Below are 23,641 nucleotides of genomic sequence, written 5' to 3'. Positions count from 1 at the left end.
TTCACACCCGCCCACCCACACATCCCAACTCTGCAACTGGCACGAATGATTTGGGAATTACTTTAAGTCTGCGAGTCTACTTCTTATTCTGATCCATTTATTTTCCAGGCCCATGTGGAGTCACAGAACACAATTAAAATATAAGATGCCGTCTCTGTCCACAAGGGACTTGAAATTTATTACTCATGCCTACAAAGTAACTTCCTGATTTATGGTTGTATAATGGCAGAGCAAAGGTTTCACAGAACATATTCTTCGTGGAATGAGCAATGCTTCTTCCAAATTATGCCCAACCCTTACTTGTCAATTGACTTTCTTACTGTTGGGGTGCCTGCGTGCATGTGTGTGTGTGCATGTGTGTGCGTGTGTGTGTGTGTGTGTGTGTGTGTATGTGTGCTCTGGGGTAAATTAAAGTATGATCTTTATAATAGACATCAAGAAAATACTTAAAATTACAGAAATTGTATCTCTGCTAGAAAACTGACCATTTAAAACAGTGAATCTTGTGACACAAACAGGCCAAGAGTCAGTGAAGGTGATAAGGAGATGTGAGTCTCACCTGCTCTCTGTAACCCTAGCATGGGACTCACATCACCGTGCAATTAACACAAGATGTTCACCAGGGCCTGGGGTATGGGGAGGTGTGACAGTGCTTGGCCATTATGCCCAAGGCCCTGAGGTTCATGGGACAGGGTATGAAGAGGAGAGGGAGAAGGGGAGCAAGGGGCAAGGGAGGAAGGGATCAGAGGAAGAGGGAGAGATTTTTCAGTGTATAGATCTATTTTTCAGTTTCCTAATCAACACTGGTGTTGTGTTGCCAGTTTATAGTTCCCTAGGGGAAATGTTTGGGATCAGGGTGTTTCAGATTTCAGAGTTTTGTTGTTGTTGTTATGGTTGTTGTTGAAATATTTTCATAGACTTCACCTGTAATTCAATCTGAAATTCCCCTGTAACTCTCCAATCTGAAAAATTAAAATTTGTATTTGATCTCAGCCTAATTGAGAAACAATGGAAATCCCAAATCCAAATCTTTGTAAGAAGTATTTCAACACTTAAAATATTTTGGACTTTTTATTATTTTTTTAAATTTGTATGTATGGGTGTTTTGCCTTCATGTATATCTGTGTGCCACTTGCATGCCTGGTATCCAAAGAGGCTAGAAGAGGGAGTTGGAGCCCCTGGAATTGAAGTTACAGATGGTTGTGAGCAACCATGTGGTTGCTGGGAATTGAACTCAGTCCTCTGGAAGAGCAGCCAGTGCTCTTAGCTACTGAGCTATTTTTTCAGCTCAGTATCCTCATTGGTCAAACACAAAACACTGTATTTCCAACAAAAAGATATAAGAATTTATGAGGATAACCCATGCAAAGTCCAACACGGTGCCTGGCAGACAGTAAATGCTTACTGAACAAATGGATGCGTGCACTTTCACCCCAGACTTAATAGCTGTCACATTTGCTTTTACATCTTGGCTGCACAAGCACATAACCCAAGCCCTAGAAGAGAAGAAGAGGGAGATATAAAGACAGGCACAGTCTGTGAGCTGGCAGGCCAGGCAGTCCAGTGAACACAGCAAGTTTCCAGTATATGAGAGACCTTGTCTCAAAGGAATAGGGAAGGAAGTAATAGAAGAAGATTTCGGACATCTTCCTCTGGTCTCTGCATGCACTCACAGGTGCATATCCCTGCACATCCACGTGCATGTGACACACACACACACACACACACACACACACACACACACACACACACACACACACGCACACACACACAAACTTACTTAGGTCAAATCTCATTTCAGTCAACTCCAATAAAGCTCAGATTATAAACTCCTTTCTACAATAAAGTAATCTATTTTGTGTTTGATTAAAATTCTAAATTACTTATCAAATGGCTTTTTTCTTTACTAATTAAGTGAAGAAAGTTTCGGATTTTTCTACTTTCTGATTTCACTCTTCTAGATTTATCTAATTAACTTTTTTCTCCATCCAATGAGGCTAAAACACCCTGTGAGACTCAGCCATGAAGCTGTTCTAGCCCCACTGCAATGGCAGACAGGACTCAAGAGCTGGGTGCCAGGCAAAAGGCCGAGGCTCTCGAGGTCTGTACAGACCCCAGTGAGATAGTCACCATGGAAAACAAGCCCGCATGAAGCCAGGCTCCCCGGCCAAAGGGGCATTACCGGAGAAGTAGAGAGTCCAATGCAATGGTTACATAAATATCTGAGCTGTAGGAACATTTGAGGAGGAGGTACCCAGACCCTGATGACATGTGTGACAAACCTTCTATGGATGGATGTCAGGGGCTGAGAAGCCTTGAGCAAATGACTGGTTTCACAGGCAGTCAGCGGCAGATAGTCAGGAGAACAAAATGGAGCAAGGTGAATGCAGAAGGGTGAAAAGGCACTGCCTCCAATTCCCTGTTGAACCAATTTCATTTTTGTCTATGGAGACTCAGTGGGAACAACCTTCATGCATCCCAAAGACTGGCTTCCATTCGTACCCATGCTTAACAGCAGAGGGAGCAGTGCAGAGTGTGGAACGGAGCCCCAGGGCCACCCCCCACCGCAGCTGCCATTCTCATCTGTAGGATGCCATCAGCAGAGCAGGAGTCACCAGAAGCACAGGGCCCGCAGGTGGATCGCACTGACGCTTAAGTTAAAATATCAAAGTAGAAGGTACGAGTAAATCTAACAATACATTTTATTTAGCCCAATTATCCAAATTACTATTTCAACATTAACCAATACAAAATTATAAGATTTCCCCCCCCCTTTCTTTTGTGGTAAGACTCTGAAACATGCTCTGTAACTTGAAACACACACTGCGTCCCTCCAGACAAGCTGCACTGAGGTCACAGTCACAGTCACGGGGCTGCAGACTACCACCTGAGCATATTTAGAAGCAGTGAGGCTTCCTGTGGGCTCTCTGACTCCACACGGCACTTCCTGTCAGACAGGCCCTGTGAAACTTAGGAAAGCCATTTCTAAAATCAATGCATTAAAGAAATTAAAATTTTTGGTATAGTTTATGGAATAATCAAATATATAAGAATTCAAAATATACACACTGGCTAGATCAATTATTTCTCCAAAATAAGAGCAGCCAGGAATGGTTCTAACAGGTCACTAGTATTCACTTACTCTACATTCATTCTTAAAGATTCATTCTATTTACATATTACATACATAATATACACATATATGTGTACCATTATTGCCTGGTGCTTGTGGAGGCCAGAAGAGGGTGTTGGGCCTCCTAAAACTGTAGTTACAGACAGTTGTGAGCTACAACATGGGAACTGAACCTTGGGCTTCTGGAAGAGCAGCCAGTGTTCTTAACTGCAGTGCCACCTCTCCAGCCTGTTCTACATTGATTCTTGTAGCTTCTTTATTAGGATCTGAGTAGGTTAATTTGACACAGGACATGGTAGTTTTTGGGTATATGGGCAGATATCTACTTTAGTATCATTCTTCCTAAGGTGCTGACCACTTGTCTTCTGTGACAGCCCCTCTGGCTTGGAGCTCACCGGGTAGGCTAGCTGGTCCATAAGCCTCAAGGACCCTCCCATCTTTGCATCCTAGGATCATGAGAACAAACAACACTCCACCCAGCTTTTTCACACGGGTTCTGAGGAACTGAACATAGGTGATAATATTTGCACAATAAGCTCTTTACTGAGTTAGCTCTGTAGCTCAAATATAATATCCTTTAAAAATTCTGACCTAACTATAAGCAAAGAAACACCAACAAAGCATCTTTTAAAAATTATTGCAAAACCTTTCTTTTCATGAGACCTACCATTTACCAAGTCATGTTGCAGTTTTAATAGTTCTAATTTTTTTCTCATAAAACTTTAAGGAATGGACATTTATCATGACAGCCTAATTATGTACAATTAAATATAGCATCATTTTTAATGTATTAAATGTTACACTTAGTTTTAAACTAGTCATTGGGATTTTCTTCACTTGTATTACATTATTAAAATTCTGAATATATATGAGGCAAGTTCTGTGTGTGTTGGAGGTGTGTGTTATGTCTACGTGCATGTATGTGCAAGTTTGCTCACCCATGCAGGAATGGGTAGAGGCTGATGTCAGCACACCTTCCTCTACCACACCTACATTTTATTTGAAAGACAGGGTTTCTCAGAGAAGCTGCAGTCAACCATTCAGGGTAGACCGAATGGGCACAAGTTCCATGTTCTGCCTGTCTCTACCCTAGCATTGGGCAAATAGGGTTGGGCAGCGGGCAATCCAGGGCACAGGCAGAACATACACTGCCATGCTGGCCTACATGTAGGTGCTAGGGATTGGGACTCAGGTCACCACGCTTGCAGTACTTCGAACATGGAGCCGTTTCCCAACCTTTTTGGTATTTGTGTGTTATATGCAACTCTGTGTGTGTGTGTGTGTGTGTGTGTGTGTGTGTGTGTGTGTGTTAGGCTGTCAGACTTGGCACCAAAGGCCTTGACCTGCCGAATCATTTTGTCGACTCTCTCAGTTTTTGAGACAGGGTCTCTCACTGAACCTGGGTCTCCCAGGATTAGCTAGACTGGCCGATCAGCAAGCTCTGGGAACCAAATACAAATATACACTGCCACCCCTGACTTCTGGGGTACGGTGTGTGTGTGTGTGTGTGTGTGTGTGTGTGTGTGTGTGTGTGTGTGCGCGCGCGCGCGCGCGCGCGCGCGCTAGAGTGTTAAACTCAGGCCCTCATGTTGTAAGCACATTACCTACTGAGCCATCTCCCTAGTCCCAATTTTCTGTATCTTAAATTCAAAGAGTGGAAACCATTCCAAGATTGCAGTCTCTTTGAAAGTCACCCACAAAGCCCGAGAGCATACACGTACTTACCTTTCAAGCAGCATGCTCCTGTGGGGAAGGAGCCCTGAAGCTACCAGCTTCATTAGTCTTTACACAGGTGTCAGGTAAGACACAAGTGACACAAGGGCAGAATACTATACAAGCCACTGCTACTTCATCTCAAGTCCATGAGGGACCATTTAGTGGCCCACTGTAATCTCGCCATTACAGTTGAGAGAATAAAAAAGGCCACAATTATTTGGACTCTGGCTTTTCAGTGACTACATATTCAAAAGACAGTCCTTCAAACATATAGCCCTCCCCATCAATCTCTCTTCACCATGCTTGGTCAGAGGTGATGCACATGGGAAAACTTCCACTAACCAAATCACTAGTTCTGTGTTCAGTGATACATCTGTGCCCCTCTCCTGACCAAGCACCCACTGTCCCATTCCTGCTTAGGATTAAAGGCAATGACTGGTTCATTCTACAGGCAAAAAAAAAAAAAGCTGCTCAGGGCAGGGCTTAAGGAGACTAACTTCTCTAGGAAAAGAGCCACTACCAAGCTAACAAATGCTAACCCCTCTGTCCCTGACACTAAATGTAGAACACAGGAGGACACTGCGACTTTCAATGTTGGACCAGATGTCAGAAACACGACTAGCACTGTGTAGAGACTCACGTGTGCCATTTCTGTAGAGAAGGAAAGGGTCCTGGAGCTGGAAGTCCAAGTCTTTAGTAATGGGCTCTGTTCTGTTTTCCATGCTGAGCCTATTCATAATGGTGAATCCGTGCTTCGGAGAGGCAGACCTGGGAATCATGGAGCAGAGGAAGACAATTGCTAAGAATGGCATTGCTAAGCATGGCATACCTCAGTGCAGCCACATTCCAGCTGTCTGTGAACTTTGCTATATGCATTCAGTTTCCCACGTGTGTAGTCCACACACGTGAAGCAACATTTCTTTACTCCTGGGATCTGGTCCCAGCATCTATGCTCCACAGACTGTTGTGCAGGTCATTGCTTTCAGCCCATGAGCCTGTGTGTATCTTGTGTGTAACGGACATGCCTGACTATGTTACTCATTCCTTTAAGACAAAAAAAATCTTACTGGCAGACACTTCCAAAGGAGCTCAAAAAGTATACATCTTTACAAAAAGATAATTTTCATGGAAAGTGTAAATGTTAGTTTGAAATTGAGAACTTCAGGAAGATGAGGCAACTCTGTCAATGAGCCTGTGAAGCAAGGTCTGATGAAGGTCATGTGACGGCCTAACTGGCAGACGCCTCCTTCTCAACACAGAGCAAATGCTGTCTTCACAAGCTACCAGAAAACTTTTCTCGGTAAAAGCATGACCTTTAGTGAATTTGATTTTTCATTTCATTTAATAAATCTTGAGTACTCCCCTGTGTCAGGCACAGAGGGTCCCTGTTATACATCATGTATACCTTTGCTTGTGCTGGGTTGACAGCCACATCATAATTCAACCATGAACCTTCTGGTGACAAGTAGGTACACATTCTCATTTAACAGAAGTGAGCAGCACTCATTCATTCAAGTTAAACTAGGCTGTTAGGGCCATCACTAACGATCAGGAGATTTAATTTTAACCACTTTATAACAATAGAGTACAACACAGCTACCTTGCCACTCACAGGATTTTATTTTTAAACCCCAACCTTTTAATTGATGTTAGACAATCTTTGATGAGATTATTTTACAAAAAAAGCACTGGTAGGCATAGCCTTAATTCCAAAACTGGTCATTTCTATTTAAACTTACGAGGAAGAGATGCATATGCACTCCAAAGACTGACAGAGAAATTCTGCCAATTGTCTTCATGAGCTGTATCTCAGAGACAAAGACATGGGAAGGCAGAAGGAGCTGTCCTTAAGGTGGGTGAGATGTCTTCATGTATTTCAATGGGAAAGGGTCTCCTGGCATAAATGGCAAGGGACTACACCACAGGACAGAAACAAAGAAGCCAGGCGCAAGACTGAAAGTGAAGTAGAGGTGTGAAGCCACAGACAGCTTCAGTGCCTTAACTCAAACTGCTATCACTCCACACTAAGGAAAAGGCCTCGCCCGCCAGAGCTGGCATGTGCACATTTGGGAAGGGCAGGCGCACATGGGAAGAGGGTAGAGGCAGTAGGCATCATCTCACAGAGAGAGCTGGGAACGGGATTAAGAACCAGCGAAGGATTATTTTCTCAGTTTAATGGTGAAACTTATTGTTTCATTAGCAATGTGGAGTATGTTAGGAAGTCTTTGATTTCGGTGATGGATTGTAGTTCACTTGGTAGCCCTGGTTCTATGTCCAGTATTCGATAAAATTTGCACACTGCTGTAATTCTAGCACTTGAATCAGAAGAAGTTCAAAAGTGATTTCAAACACGGTTAGTTTGAGACCAACCTGCATATGACAGTATTTCAAAAATAAAATAAAATCCTTGAAAATATAAAGCTGTATTTAGTTTGGATATAAAAAAGAAAGTAATTGTATAATTCAGCAGAAAAGACCTTAAAATCATCATTAATACATATTAATGCATCACTCTCCTCAAAATAATCCTTCTTAGTAATGAAAGCAAATACAGTGTGTGCTTTAGTTTTTCTCTATACATTTTACATTCTTAACAGTACTCATGCCGAACAAATTCACATGGTGGTTCTGGAATGTTCTGAATATAACATGAACTAAAATGCTAATAATTCTTGGGTACTCACATCCCTAAACAACTGACTGACTTGTTACTTTGCCTGCAGCCTGGCTAGCCATTCCTTCCTGTCCACTCCTTCTCCCCGATGACAGGGTAGCTGTCACTCTCTCCCACTGTTCCCATACTGTGCCACCAGTTCTTAAGGTTACCCTAGTTCTGCTTTTTATGCCCCCATTAACCCTAAGATTCAACCTTCAACTCCTACCCATTCTCCTTTGAGAGTCCTTTTAGACACTGTCAAACTCTTCAGCAATCACGCTATGCCAAGTGGCTGGATTCCTCAATATGAATTCACTGAGACCACTGAGGAAGGTGTTGCTTTAAAACCCTGAACCAAAGGCTGAGGGGTGTAGCTTGGTGGTAAGAGTGTGTAAGTTTGAGACTGTCACATCCCCAGCTCTCTGAATACACAAAGAGATCAAGTAGAAACCTTGCCCCTGCTCTCTGTCGCTGTTTGAATTCTACCAACGATTTTGTCATTCAGTTCAAACGCTGGCATTTACCTAGAGGTTCCATTTCTCAATGTCACCGCACCCTCTGTCCATGCAGACTTTCATTTCAGCTTCGGTTATTTTGGTCCCAACTCGAACATCCCCTGTCTACTTCAAGGCAATCATCCTCTTAACACTCGAACTCCAGTTTCTTTTAGAATGAGTGCCCTTGGGATGCTAACACACTGACTGCACATATTTTCTCACAGCTTGTCAAGCATCCTTGTGTCATAAGCCTTCAGGTACTCCCTATTGCTAGGAAAATAAGCCTCAGAATCTTTAGTCTGCCATTCTATCTAATAGCATCACTTATGCTAATATGAACCTTCTACACCAGAATAAATCCCTTTATACAGGAGGCTCTGAGTCTTTACTTTTGCCTTTCTTCCTGTTGAGATTCCCCATCCTGAAGCCCAACCTAAGACTGGTCAGTGTACAATGCCTCCAGCAGCCACAGCAGCCCAATGAGGCTTACATAGAAACCAGCCCTTGGGATGGGATATCCTGTGCTGTATTTATCTTAAATATACTTACTTACTTATTTCTTCAGTGAAGTTGTTACACCAGTCAGAGTTTACGCTAGTATTTCATCTCTGTACTCCCACTAGGTGACAGAATTCAGGTAAGATATTTATGAAGAAATTTGCATGAATAAAATGAAGTCATTAAGACAGTATATAAGGGGCTGGGGATTTAGCTCAGTGGTAGAGTGCTTACCTAGGAAGCGCAAGGCCCTGGGTTCGGTCCCCAGCTCCGAAAAAAAGAACCAAAAGAAAAAAAAAAAAGACAGTATATGTGCTGTGTGTTTGCGTGAATGTGTGATGTTAATGATAGCTGATAAAAAGAAATGGCTAAAAGCACGGGCTTATTAATTAGATTAATCCTGAAACATTATTAACTAAACAATGGAAGACCGAGAGACAGACTCAATCCTGGGGTGTGCTTTTTTAAGCAGTTGAGGGTGAGGGAAGGTGAGCCACAAAGCCCTTTCCAACCGCTGACTAATTTAGCTTTCCTAACAGTGTACCTCTTATCTCTTGGCAGAGCACAGTGTTCAAGAACTGTGTGCAATTCACTGGCATCGAACGATGAATATGTTCTGCTAAACCAAATATTAAGGTTTAAGTTGGAATTATGGCCTGAAATTAGTATCATCAGGATGTAGCAGGTGACATTATGTGTTATTTTATTCCTCTTGCCGATTTGTAATTTCATATGGATTTGGTTGTTGTTCTTTGAAATAAAACTGCCCTTCAAGAAGTGACAAAATTACATTAAAATATTTCAAAAGTCATTTTTCTAAAAATAGGATATGCTTACCTTGTATAAACAAATAAGGTTCCTTCCACACCAGTCTTCTCCTAGAAACAAAGCAAACACATTCCATGTGTATGTCTCTTCATTAAAGGCACAGGGTGAACTTACAGAACACCAGGGAAACACACCTCTCTAGTAGGCAAAGTGGCAGTATAGAACAGGGGCCACCAAAAGAGAAGGCGTGGGCTTTGACATGACCAGGGCCTGCTGAGTGGGTACTACTTAGTCACTGTTCTCTTTTCCAGACAGGTGTGAGTGGCCCGCCTGGCTGGAACAGAGAGAGTGTGCTCCAGATCTCATTAGGAAGAGCTGGTGGGCGTGCACCCTCTCCTCCATCCACTAAACTGCATGCCCAGCAAGGTGTCCAAGTCACTGTTATCTGCATCTCGTTACCCTTCACTCCCTCTCGTGCTCACTGCCATGTCCTAGCACTAGGAGAACAGATGATCTGTCAATAACTGTACTCTGACTACCACACAGACAAGTACTATGCCAGAGTCTTCAAGTGAACAAGCACCTTCTTGGCATGAACTAATGCAGAGTCATTTGGGTCGAAGACTTGAAATAACACTACACAGAAATATTACCAAGTTAGGACTCGAGAACAGCCAGGGAAAGTCTGGGGGAGGTGAAGTTACAAGGAGAGTTTGCGTTCTCTGGCTTTCCTTCCATTTCTCCAAGACAGGAGGAACTTGGCTTCCTCGGCCTCCTGTTCATCAACATACCACAACGCAGCTCTTCTGCTTAAGCAGTGAGATGATTGTAACTCTGATTTTAACGTGTGCTTTTGGTATTTACATGTTTAATTTCAGCATTCTATTATCCTACTAAAGGTCCTAATATTTTACAGTATTCATTACCCAGGTCATTTAAAACTCAGTACTCTATAATTCTGATGCAAGATAAAGGAATGGCATCAGTGTAACATTTTTTAAAGGCACAGAATTGAAAGCATGCTCTTTTCAATCTACGTGATCACAACTGTTTTCTCTGTGACTTAGTACAGGGTGAAGTGTGGTGTCCAGATGAGAAGCAGCAGCTCCACCAGGGAGCCTGTTAGAAACCACAGCCTTAGACCTCTGAGATGAACTGACAGAACTGGCAAGAGTTTAGGCAATATATAAAACCTTAAAAGGAAACTGTGAGGGGCTGGGGATTTAGCTCAGTGGTTAGAGCGCTTACCTAGGAAGCGCAAGGCCCTGGGTTCAGTCCCCAGCTCCGAAAAAAAGAACCAAAAAAAAAAAAAAAAAAAAAAAAAAAAAAAAAAAAAGGAAACTGTGAAAGCCGAGTATTTGGTACTATGGGTTACACTGATGGGAAACTAAGGCAGACAGAGACTTATGTGCATGCACTGTCAGGCCCTTGGCCACAAGACCAAAGAAGTTTCCTGCTCTGCAGTATTTGACCTGGGCCTGCTCTCATCCGAATGCAAATCAGACCTTTCATATTATCAGCACAAGTAGGCTGATTGCTTCCAACTGTTTTTTCCCCTTGCAACAAAAATTCTCTTTACTTTAAAAACAAAAATTTTAATGACTTTAGTTTAGAATAATCCAAAATCAGAATTTTAACTATAACTCACAAAAATAACTCTCAAACTTGAGTCTGTTTGGAGTTAGGCATGGGAAGGAATTACTGCTCAGTAATTACAATATGGGCCTGGAGGGAGGATCCTGCAATCACATGGGGGTAATTCATTTACCTTCTGTCTCGTCTTTTTCATTAAAAGGGTAACTGGCTTACACAACTCAAATCTTTTAATAATAAAAAAAAAGCCATATCTTAAGAGCTCTTGCTTGGCTAAAAGAGGCTCTGGAAATGTATTTTGCTGCTAGGTCTGCACCTCAGACTGATTTTCAAAGGCAGCCAATTTTCCTTTCTTTTCTTTTCTGTCCTTTCTGTACAAATCAGTGGATTTAAGGTATGGCAATTAGCTCTCCTCAGAGCTAAGTAAAGGCAGACTTACATTTTTAAGTTCAGTTCTCCAGTATTTTAGTCTAAACTCTGAAAATAAAGGCACCAACCCCATACAGTTGTTCATTATTCAAAATAACTAAGAGCATAAATAATGCTGTTCCACAAATTATTGGAGGTAAATACATTAACCTATCTGGAACAACTGAAAGGAATCTCTACTGAACGTTCTAAGTTAAAATAATCGAAAGTGGGCCCCACTCTATCTTTCTGAGGCAGTCTCTCTCATCGCCTGTGTAGCAAGCAGCAAAGCCACCGTTGCAGTTTCCAACACTGTCAAAGCTGTCTAGGTCTCATCCAGAGCTGTGGTCTGATGTGCTGCACCTCTGAACTGTAACTGTGATGCACAGAAAACTCAGAATTGTGACCTGAAAATAAGGGGCACTTGTGGTTCTAAGACACGCCTCCAGCTTTGCCCTGCGCATGTTCAAGACTAACTATGTCAAAGCCTGCTCAGAGCGGGGCATTTGGCAACACCTCTGCTTCCCCGCTGCAGATGCCACCAGCACCTTCATCCTCAACGTTTCCTGATACTGCCAAACGTCACCGGGGTGTGTGTGTGTGGGGGTAATCAAATCCAGCTGAGAACAAATGGTCTGACCAGCTGTAGACTTTCATCGACACACTGGGTATTTTGGGGAAGGATTCCTTCCTGGCAAAGAGGAGTAAATTTAGTTCTAAAATTCCTATTCTAGTCATGGCAGAACTTATCTTAATCCTTTGTGTGAGTATGTGTGTGTTCTGGGGATTAAACCAGGGCTGGGCACACACTAAGCACAGACTCCACATGCTAAGCACATACTCCACCACTTTGCTGTATCCGCCGTCCCTTGCTCCTCATTCCCTGTGCCCCTGTCACTCCTCATTTCTCCTCTGAACACCTGATGCCGATTTCCCTGCTCAGACCTCACCTGCCTTCTTGCCAATACTCTCTCTTTCATTCTTAAGAACATTTTTATACTTATTAGGTTTACATTGGAAAGACTTCCATCCAGACACCCGAGTGATACGGCACAGGAGAACAGCAGTGATGACGTGACTGCCCCCAGTGACTGCTGTTGTTGAACTAAGTCTCTCTCCTTTGCCAGGCAACAGCGGCCTAGGAGATTAGGACTTTGAAAGAATGACCTTTTACTGAATGAATTATGCCCTGTCTGAAGAAAACAAGCCCAGGAAGCAGGAAAACAAAACTCCTGTAAATAATACAGTGTGACACTTTCAATGTAGCATTTGTTGCTGGCCTTCACTGGGTATTTGGCCCACCTCTGTAGGGATTTTAAAAGGTTTCTGCCACACCCGACTGTGAAGAAGCTTTAGGAAAACTGCTACCCAGGGGGGAATGCGCCACTGTACATTTCAACAGCTTCTGATCTTCTAGATTGAGCATGCTGTTGAGTCAACGTACACCATTAACTCTTACTGGGTCCTACTCTGTATATACTAACTGAATTACCTCCGTATAAGTGTGCATAGGTTGGCAGGCAGAGGCCACTCCAGGGAGAGATCATGCAGCCCTTGGGTTGCAACCCCGTTGGCAAACCTCTGTCTTCAAACATATTTGCATTACAACCATAACAGTAGCAAAGCTAGTTATGAAGTAGCAATGAAAATAATTTTCCGGTTGGGGTCACCACGACATGAGGAACCATATTAAAGCATCCCAGCATTAGGAAGGTTGAGAACCACTGATCTGGAGAAGTTAAGCACCTGTACGTGCAGTCTCTTCCACGTAAATATATAAACGTTTCAGTGAGGAAACTCCCTTTACTTATTAAGGCCCATATTGTAATTCCCTCTGCTGTCCAGGAAAAATAGGCGTAGTTATTCAAGCTAGGAATATTCAGAACCCTAACACTAGAACTCTGCAGATTTCCCCTTTGGGTTTGGCTACTAGGAGAACAGACAGGAATTCTTTGCCTCACTTCAGTTAAGAACTCGGGACAAAACTATCCGAAAAGACTGCCCCAGCCCTCTTTCAGGTGCCTGCCCCAAGCTCCACGTCCAAGAACGTCTTCATTCTTTTGTGTGCCTGGTTTTTGGGTCGTTCTTATTACAGCTTACTTAATCATACGCCTGCTCAATAATGAAAGTTTTCTTTGCATAAATTTTGAATGTTTGTTTCAGTCTTGGGGAACACACCAAAAAAAAAAAAAATTGAAAACTTGCAAAGGTGTTCTTCATACCCCCATATTAAAACTATTGGCTATATACTGATGAATATTTGGACGAAAGTCACAAGAGAGAAAAATGACACTTTTATATTCAAAGGGGTGGTTTATAAATGATAAAAACCAATGCCTAAGCCAATGTCTCCCGTTCTAATTCCATTCTAGTTGTGAGGAAAACTAAACTTCATCCAGTTACTTTAAGCTGGGGCTCGGTCTTGTTGGAAATGAACTGAAATGGTTAGGCTACCAACCCTGACCTCCTACATCCAAGTCTGAGGTGTCCCACCCATACCCATTTCCTCTTTATTCTACCAAGCTTGCTCTTAGGTGAGTGCCTGCCCTGCATTTCTGACTCTGGCTTCTCCCCTTCAACGAGACTGGACTTCTCTGAGCCCATCTAGGTTTGGGGCTTCCGGTCTGCCCTCCGCTGCCGGAGAGCTTCTGTCTTCTGGCCTCAAGGCCTGTGCAGGGCTCTCAGTGGAGCCAAGCCGGCCACGCCTTCCGTATCCCTCTTCCCCCCACCCGCCGGTGGGTCGCGCAGGTCGCCCTCCACCAGGACCGGCCCCCGCCCACCCGTCCAAGCCCAGCATCTCCCGCCCTGTCCCCGCCCCGCCTTCCGTACGGCCGCCGCGTCCGCACGCACCCACTCGTTGGCCCGATGGCCGAAAGTGTACAGAGCCACCTGGCTGGCAACGTCCACGATGCGATTGATGTAGGGGTCGTGGCGCCGCAGGGCTGCCAGGCTGATATCGTGTCCCTTCCCAGGCAGGCCACCTGCCGCCGCGGCCGCCATCTTCCCACCCACCCTCTTGCCCAGCCTTCAGGAAGCCCTCTTAATCGACCGCCGAGCGAGCGAGCGAGCGAGCGCGGCGGGGCGACCTTCCGGCACTTGGGGACCCGGGCTAGGCCTCGCCAATCGATGGCCCGGACCTCTCCTGGAGGATCGTCGCCTTGACAACAGGAAGCTCGGGCCTGCTAGATGAAGCTCGTTTTATCCGCTATCTCTTCCTTCAGGAGCCTTTGAGCTGTGTGCATTTCCATCTTGAATGCGGCTCACGCCTTTGCATAGCTCTTCTTTGGCTCATCGATGACCAAAACCAATCAAACATAGTAACTCCAAAAAGAACTCTGAGAATTCTTAAAGGGAGCCCCCCAATATCTGTGCGGGATTCCTTGAGTGCCTCAGAGGCCTGAAAGGTTAAGATTGTCCATGACAGGGGCTGGGGATTTAGCTCAGTGGTAGAGCGCTTACCTAGGAAGTGCAAGGCCCTGGGTTCGGTCCCCAGCTCCGAAAAAAAAACCAAAAAAAAAAAAAAAAAAAAAAAAAAGAGATTGTCCATGACAGTGCTGGGACTTGCGTGATGTGTGCACAAGGACGGGTGCACCGATAAAGAACCAAGGGAGGCCCCAAACTGTACCACTGGTCAGTGTATTTTTGCTGCCGTGCAACAAAACTTGACCTAGCAGCTGAAGTCAGTACTTGATCAAAGAACTAAATTTGTTAAAAATCAACCTTTGGGCATACTTTAAAAATTAATGTGGAAAAAAATAGAAAGCGTGTATAAAGCAGAGCCGTCGCATGCCATATTCACCTCAGGAAAACGTTCTGTGCTTGAGTTGGGTTGAATCTGTGGTTTTATGGTTGGTTTTGCTGGAGTTGGGGAGCTTGTTTCATGAGACAGAGTCTACGGTAGGTCCAACCTGTGCTCCTCCTGCCTTGGGGTCTTCAGTGCTAGGATGACTGGGGTGTGCCACCACCCAGCCCAGCGGTTTTATTTTTATTTTCACGGAGCATTAGTTTTAACGTGAAAGAAAGATAAGCAAACACATATGGTTATTCAGATAGACACTGGACAGGGTTTTTCAAAACTAAGATTTTCCCGTCTCTTTCAAGAAAACAAGGGATAGGTATTGTTGCCAAGGATAATTTTCAAGATTACCTTTTTAAAAAAAGCCATGATGAGCTTGACAGCAAGCGTCTCAATACTTAAATCTCTTCAGATGAGACCTGCGGTGCTATCAGTGAGCACACTTTTTTTAAAGATTACAGTCTAATGGAAACTGTTAACATTTGAAAGATATAGCTCCCTGAGCTCAGTCATTCAACCATTTTCAGATAATGAAATGGTGTCACAAATTCACATATGAGTAGGAGAACCATTCAAGGTCAAGGTGGACCGATTGATTTGAATGTGCCACAAAATAAGAAAAGTCGATAGGATTTGAGATGACTAGCCTTCAAGAAACTGTGCTTTGTCAATTTTTGATATATCATCAAAGAATATAGTAACTTGAAAAGGTCATTAAAGATGTATCCCTTGTACAACTGCGTAAGGGCTTGTTCATGTATGTGATTTATTAGGTCAGTTTACATTAAAATGGTAGTATCAGTTTTCTCATACTCGGGATGCTGAGAATGAGGTGGTTCCTCAGTGCATAAAGCTGAGGATCTCATGAGTTCCAATGTGGTACCGAATACCTGGGTAGCTGAGCAGCTGCTGGTCCTTACTCAACAGCGGAAGCCTGGAAACACTGGCTCTCATAACCGTATCAGCATCAAATCAACCCTGCGGCAATAGAGAAGGCCGGCAAGCAAAAGGTGAATGAATAATCTTCCTTCTGCTGCACACTCTGGGCTGAGAGGGTGCTGTCCACATTCGGGGTAGATCTTTGCACACCAGTCCACCAATGAATCAAGGCAATCAGGACGGTTCTTTAGGTGAGGTTCCCTACTCAGGTGATTGTAATCTGTGGTAAGTTGACATTAAAACCAACCATCACAAATATTAATTGTTATAAATACATAAAAATTGGATAGCAGGGAACACATACACACACACACACAAACATACATGCAGTTATTATTTGAAAATGTTGACTCGGACTCTTTAAAGTTGAGCTCATGATCCACTGAAGGAATGTGACTTGTAGTTTGAGAAACACAACAAAACCATGTTGTCAAAATATTATTTGGCCTTCATAGCCTTCTATTCTCCTCAAGAGGTCACACAAAGCTGACCAGTGTTCCAGGCTAGCCCATTAACTTACTGCTGGTTCCACTAAGTTCTGTGCTTCTGGTCACATGCTTCTAAAAGTCAGCTCATCTCTCAAATTCCTTTCTCTGAGAGACAGTGCCTACAACCTACCCATAAGGTCCCAGCAACAATCCAAAGTTCAATTCCACCAAAGGTCACCTTGGGGAGCCGATGAGTTTATTGGTCTTACTGACTGAGCATGGGTGGCCTTAAAGCAAGTAGCAAAGTCTTTTCACAGCATTGGTGATGTCGCTGTGTCCTCAGTAATCTAGATGAATCCCTTTCTATTGCCCACGCCTATATGCTCCAGACCCTTCGTGAGAGCCTAAGGCCACACAGCATTAGGCAAAATTGCATATAAATGGCTGAACACTGGTAGGTGAGGGTCCTTTGACATGCCGTGTCCCTCCTTCCTGGAGGAAGTGTCAATAGTCCACAGGCCCAGCTCTCAGAAGTAGGTACAGCAAAACTCTTGAGAGTAATGGCTGTTTTGCTGGGAGGATAGCACTGTACATAACATAGACCTAGTTTGATTTGCCATATGGGCAAAGTAGAATTTTCTGGTTAATTTTTGAGTCCTCTCTTAGCCCTCTGCTTTTGTGTGCTTGGCACGAGCACACAGATCCTTGCTGTGTGCCCACCCCATTTACAACAGGGCATTGCTTGTTTTCTCCTTAGCCTTCCCCTTGTCCACACAGACTGTTTTTCTCTTAATTTTTCAGCCTGTCCATGTTTAAAGAGAGATGAATAAATCCTGATTTTCAAACAGGCTGCTGATCTCAGAAGAGAAGTCAGGCCATGCAGGAGCCATTATGATACGAGAACTACTCACGAAAACACCCAGGCCTTATTGCCTGAGTGGCCAGTCATAGGGTGCTTACAGAGAGGACACGGCATGCAATCTGTTCATGCCTTCTCTGTGACTTGTTCAGCATCTTGCCTTTCCGACCTTACACACAAGGAATAAAATGTGCATCCTGCCACCTGCTTAGAGATCCACAGGTAAGTCTTAGTGAAGGATTTGTCCCCTGTCTTTGTCTGGTCTTGATGAAGGAAGTGCCCACCTCTGTTCAACCTTCCTGTACGCAGCAGTTTCGCCCAAGTCCCTTGCACACAGCCATCTGTGTTCCTCGCCTTCTCCTTGAATGACCTTTTCCCAGAATGCTCACTCACTGCCTTTCTCTATGGAACTCTTTCTGCCTTTGAAACCTCCGTGTACTCGATTGTCATTTTTCTTGTGGAGCTTAACTTAGTAGGCCCTGAATTAGAGCTATTAATGTATTTATATGACATATATAATTATAATTCTAAAATGGATAAAATATGAATTACCATGATAAAAGGGAATTATTACAGAAAGTCTTAAAACAGGTTTTGCATTTGCACAAACCTCGCTTGGAGTTCCTTCACCAATAAATACATATTTCATACAATAATGCTTTTATTTCATACGTGTTTGTTTTTCATACCCTTTGTTGTCTCTGTACTGCTTGGCCCAAGCCCAGTGCATTATGGAAACTTAGAAAACACTAACTCTGCTGAACAAAACCGAGCTTCTCCATTACATATTTGTTTTTTAAAAAGCCCTGAATTTACAGAATATTGAAAACCAAGTTGAGATAAAGGGATATATGGTAGCGAATTCTGAGCTTTCAGAGTTAAATTATAAGGGATAAAGAGATGGAAAGAATTTTTGCTTACTTTGTTTATAAGTTTTCAAATCATTTTGATGTCCCAAAGACCAGAAACCACACTAGGCAGAAGAAAACCACAAATGCTGTTGAAATGACTTCAGCATCAGCAGGTTGCTCATTGCTCTGGCCCACAGAGCATCGTTCTTCTTCTTTATTTCTCCCAAATGCCCAAAATCTGGTCTTCTAGAGTGGTGCCAGGAGCCTGTGTACTTTCCGTTTGAATAATCTGCCTTTTAGGATCAGTTTATCCCAGCAAAGGACCACTTCAAACACACAAAGACCCTTTAATCCACATCTCTTCCACTCCCACAGGTTCCTCAGAGCTGCAGGATTCCACTGTGTCTCCGAAGCCCTCAGACTGGTGCTGTAGGCAAACAGTGTGCCTTCAGCTTTCGTGGTTATCTTGTGATTGTCGTTGTGCCAGAACTTTGTTCTGTGAGGTCAGATACTGCGGTTCAGATAAGTATGTAGCGTGATAAAGGGTGGTATCAGTGTCAGGGATATTAATACCGGTGTGATGACAAGACAAAATTGGCCACATAATTCAACAAGGTAATTGTAAATACAAAAGGCTAAAATTGTTTGAAAATATGGCAATATAGAAAAAATTGTCTTTGTAGAGTGTATGAATGTTTGCATACAAATACGGGCAGCCTTATTTTTCCATAACAATTTTAAAATACAAATACACAGTCTGCTCTCTTGTTCTCTTTGTTCTCTTAATTGACCTCTAAGTTAGACTGTAGCAGGCTGGGTATTTTATTCCAAACAATGGGAGGAACTGAATCGTTAACTCTCTCCCCTCGTAGAGAAACAGCTTGAAGAAGTGTGTTACTGGTTGTTTTCAATGCACAGCTCACTTATTTCTTAGGCAGCTGAACACAGCAGAAAGCAACCTACTCTGAAAAGAAAAACAATAGTTTAATCTCTTCTTTTTATGTTAAAATTGAGATTATTGTATAATTACTCACCTTCCCTTTCCTCCCTCCAACCTCTTCCATGCACCTCCTTGCCCTCTTTCAAAGTCATGGCTGCCTTTTCCTCAAGTGCTGATCTCTCTCTCTCTCTCTCTCTCTCTCTCTCTCTCTCTCTCTCTCTCTCTCTCTCTCATCTATCTGTCTTGTGTAGTCTGTTTTATGTTACTTGTATGTATGTGTTTTCAGGGCTTACCATTTGGTATTGGATAACCAGTTGATGTGCTCTTTCTTAGGGAAGACTATTTCTCCTGCTCTTAGCAGTCCTTAGTTACATGTAGATTTTTATCTAGGGTTGAGGCACCACAAGCCTTCCCTTTTCCATTTTAATACATCCACTCGTGTCGTCCTTTGTTCAGGTCTTGTTGAGGCAGCCATGTTTGTGAAACTTCATGGGTGTAGCACCTCTGACATTTTTAGAAGACACAATCTCATAACAAGCTTCCTGTCCTTCCTGCTCTTACAATCTTCCCACCCCCTCTTCTGCAACCATCCCCGAGCCTTAGGTGAGGAGTGTTTTGTAGATAAATCAACAAGAATGGGCATTTTGATTGGTTGTGGTTTTCTGTAATGGCCTCTATATGTTGTAAAGAGAAGTTTCCTTGATGAGGAGAACTAGTCTTATCTATGGGCACAGGATAAATATTTAGAATGTAATTAAGGATTGTGCTGGCTAGGTAAAGTGGCAGGCCCCATGACTTTACTAACCCCAGTACCAGGTGTGACTTCTCTCTCGTTGGGTTGGTCTTGAGTCCAATTAGAGAGCTGTTGGTTACTACCAAGGCATGTGTGCCACTTTTGCACACTTAGGGTTATTGTGACACACTACTCGTTGTGGTTCATAGGCATCATACCCGGTTATGATGGTTGGTTTCTTCCCTCCCCTGGAAGTTTGCATGGTGTCTTATGGTGCCATGAAAGGCAGTCCTTGGGAAGAAGGCTTCCGGGTCAGATCCAGCCCAGGTCTTCTGGGTCCTGTGTCAGAAGTGCATGGTGCCGTCAGCAGTAGAAACTTCCCTACCACACTGGGAGGCGACTTGTACACGGCACCTCTCCTTGCTGGTCCATCTTGCTGGCCACATTCTCTGTTTTGGTATTTCTTGGCCTCTCTTTATAGGCCCCATAAATTTAAATTTAACGACATATTTTTTAGGAGTAAAGTGAAGATTTAGTGGATATACACAATCTCTACCATAGTATCCTTTGAGTTCTGAGGCATGCGAAGCACTTTTAATTGCACATGAAGAGATAATTGGCTTAAAAATGCTAAGACCCAGTGGTGGCAATTCATATCCCTGATTCTTGGTTACAGATGACAAGCTACTTGATTAACAAGAAGGAGGAAATGGGGTGGAAAGGTGGGCTAAGGTTGCAGAAGACAAGTCTTTCTGCTTTCTGCTTAGTGTACCATGGACGGACCATGGGCTATGTCTCCAGGTAGCCTGCTGTGCCTGGGAAATCACAAGTGTCATGTCATTGAGGGTGTTATGTGATGTTCTGTATGCAGGAGTCTTGTCCTGGGCAGAGGGGAGGGTGGGGTTTGTTACTAGATTGTTCCTCACATTGACTTATTCTTGTCCCACCACGTAGGGATGGCCCAAATGACTATTTGGTTTGAGCATATGCAGTTCTGGGCATGCCCGCTTGCATGTGTAGAATAAAGGAGTTAGATGTGTGCTTCCCAGCTTCCAACTCTGCGATTCCCCATTATGTGCCTTCCGAGTATATCAAATGCACGTCAGGGGTTTTCAGACATGTAGCTAAGTCTAGAAACAAAGCAGAATGATCTGCTCACAGGAACATCGCTGCGGAATTAGGTTAGGGAGGCAGCCCGTTAAAAATGGCTTACTGTTGCCCGGAACTGAGGCTGTGAGCTTTGGACAAGAAGAGCCATTCTTGGGGCTGGGGATTTAGCTCAGTGGTAGAGCGCTTACCTAGGAAGCGCAAGGCCCTGGGTTCGATCCCCAGCTCCGAAAAAAAGAACCAAAAAAAAAAAAAAAAAAAAAAAAAAGAAGAGCCATTCTTCTTTCACTCTCTGTGTTGCCTGATTCTCAAGGAAGACAGTTGCTGTGGAGAGGAAGGAAGGTTAACTTTTGCCACACGTTGAGCGGCTGACTGCCAGGGAGACCCACCTTCTCTCCAGATTGTCTATCCAAGAGAGCACATGTTCCACCCGGCCTGCAGTCCATGAGAGCAATAGAAAAGAGTGCCAGGAACTGTGGGAGAGTTCTAATTACCATGTAGAGTAAAGGCCTATGGTGCTGGCTTTCCCTTAGGCTTGATTTCTCTTTTTTAAATGATGTGTAAAGCCTGAAGGAAATTGAGCTTGTAGTATTGTACTTACTGAACTGAACTTAAAAAACATTTTTATTTAAAATTTTAATATATATTTTATATTTTCTCCTCCTTCAACTCCTCCTAGACTGTTTCCATCCCCCAACCACCCAACTTCATGTTCTAGTTCTCAAAAAATAAAAACAAACAAATGAACAAACAACAAAAATTTGCCAGGCATGGTAGCACATGCTTTTAATCCCAGCACTTGGGAAACAGAAGCAAGCAGATCTCTGTGAGTTTGAGTTCAGCCTGGTCTACAAAACAAGTCCAGGACAGCTAGGTCTCTGTTATTTAGAGAAAACCCATCTTGAAAAAAACCAACCAACCAACCAACCAACCAGCTAACCAACCAAACTAAACAAAAATCAAACAAACAAAAACATGAAAATCAGTAAGGCAAAATTGCCAAATCAGCACACACACACACACACACACACACACACACACACACCACCACCACCACCACCACCACCACCACCACCACCACCACCACCACCACTACCACCACCACCACCAAGGAAAAAAAATTCACAAAGAACATGGAGTTTGTTCTGTGTGTTGGCCAACTACTCCTGGGCATAGGGTACCCTAGAGTGTGATTGGTACACAGTGACAATCCATTGAAGAAGACTGATTTGTCTAGTATATATCAATTGCAAATATGTTATTGGTTAGGGACTTTGTGTCTACTTCATCTTCTTAGTGTTGATTTTGTTTGTTTTGAGCCTGCACAGATCAAATTCATTCTGTCCCAGTCTGTGTGAGGTCCTCTGTATATCAGGCCTGCTGTTTCTGGGAGATCCTGTTTCCTTGGAATCATCTACTACCTCTAGCTCTTATAGCCTTTTTGCCTTCTCTTTCATCTGCACTGACAACAGAGGCCTGGCTGCAAGCCCCATTGGTACAATAGTGGCACAGATGTCATGGAAGCAACTGACCACTTTTGATTGGATTGAAAGTGTGCTTTATTAGACTGAACCCATACCTGACACTGCAAACGTATTTGAAAACCTGACATTAGGTGGGTCATGGGCCTAGAAGCAAGCCTACCATTACTATTCTGCTAAAAAAGCATAAGGATCAAATGACTCCCAGTGATACCTTCCTATACCCGTAGATCATAACGTTGCTCAAGCCTCATCGGAGATGCTGCTGCTTGCGGTAGCTGGTAATTAACAATGAGATTCACAACTAGACAATGTGCAGACAGTGAGAGACTTTGCAACACTCAGCTTTAAGTGGCTTATCTTCACCACCCCCTCTCATCAGCGCTCAGGCTTCTCTCCAGAAGAGGAGGTAGAAAGATCATACTGAATCTACCTTAAGTTTTTACTTAAAATTTTAATATATTTTTATATTTTTCCAACTCCTCCTAGATCATTTCCACCCCCCTAACCACCCAACTTCATGTTCTATTTCTCAAAAAAAGAAAAACAAACAAAGAAGGCTTGACATGTTTTAATCAGAAGTTAGTACCTAAAAACATTGAGAATGGGGGGAGGGTGCAAAGGGAAAAGGAACAGTAGAGAATCTGTTTGCCACAAAGCATAGCGGAGACTATTTTCCCAATTAGTCTTCTAAGGCCATGATCAATAACCCATGCTAGGTTCATCTCTGAGAGCCCATAGTCAAATCTGTCCTTTATCTGTCTTGTAAATCATATTTGACTGGGACACAGCCATAGTGCTGCCTTGCTCATGCCTGTGTTGACCTCACAACGGTGTCATTGAGCGGCAGCAACAGAAGCTCTACGATGTGCTAAGCCGACAGTATTTATTTACTGTCTGGGCCTTTACAGAAGAGGTTTTTGGTCTATAGCGTTTAAACCAATCAACGCCGATAATAGTGTACCTTCCCAGTGGACACACACATTTGTGTGCATTGTAAACACACCGTAGGTTGGAAAGGGTGACAAAATAAACTTCCAGCTTCTACTGTCAAGGGATTTAAATGTAATTTATATGACAAGGTCAAGCACACATGGACAGCAACAATAACAACAATAATAACAACAACAGCGGTAACCACTACCTCACGATACGCAATTAGAAATGTGGCTTAATACAGAAGCAAGTAGCAGAATTGGGAGAGGAGGAAAGGGGTGGGGCAGGGAAATCTCTGGTAG

The 23,641-nt window shown here is 43.3% G+C and overlaps 2 protein-coding genes across 13 annotated transcripts in view; one reads left to right on the top strand and one right to left on the bottom strand.

Moving 5' to 3' along the window:
• The window catches only part of Dcp1b (decapping mRNA 1B), a 38,808-nt gene extending 24,517 nt beyond the window's left edge, over positions 1-14,291 (bottom strand). For 4 of the 7 annotated variants that reach the window (NM_001431840.1, NM_001431841.1, NM_001431842.1 and 1 more), the window contains 3 exon segments: positions 5,490-5,617; positions 9,338-9,378; positions 14,120-14,291. In NM_001431840.1, the coding sequence (NP_001418769.1) occupies positions 5,490-5,617; positions 9,338-9,378; positions 14,120-14,269 (319 nt within the window). In that variant the 5' untranslated portion in view covers positions 14,270-14,291. 7 annotated transcript variants of the gene reach the window in all.
• Cacna1c (calcium voltage-gated channel subunit alpha1 C) overlaps positions 1-23,641 on the top strand; it is a 623,916-nt gene that overhangs the window by 8,332 nt on the left and 591,943 nt on the right.

This window comes from Rattus norvegicus, chromosome 4 (assembly GCF_021556685.1).
Source record: "Rattus norvegicus strain SHRSP/BbbUtx chromosome 4, alternate assembly SHRSP_T2T, whole genome shotgun sequence".
In the NCBI taxonomy this organism is placed as follows: domain Eukaryota; kingdom Metazoa; phylum Chordata; class Mammalia; order Rodentia; family Muridae; genus Rattus; species Rattus norvegicus.
Note: the sequence above shows the minus strand (reverse complement) of the source record. Positions and strands in the feature narration are given on the sequence as shown.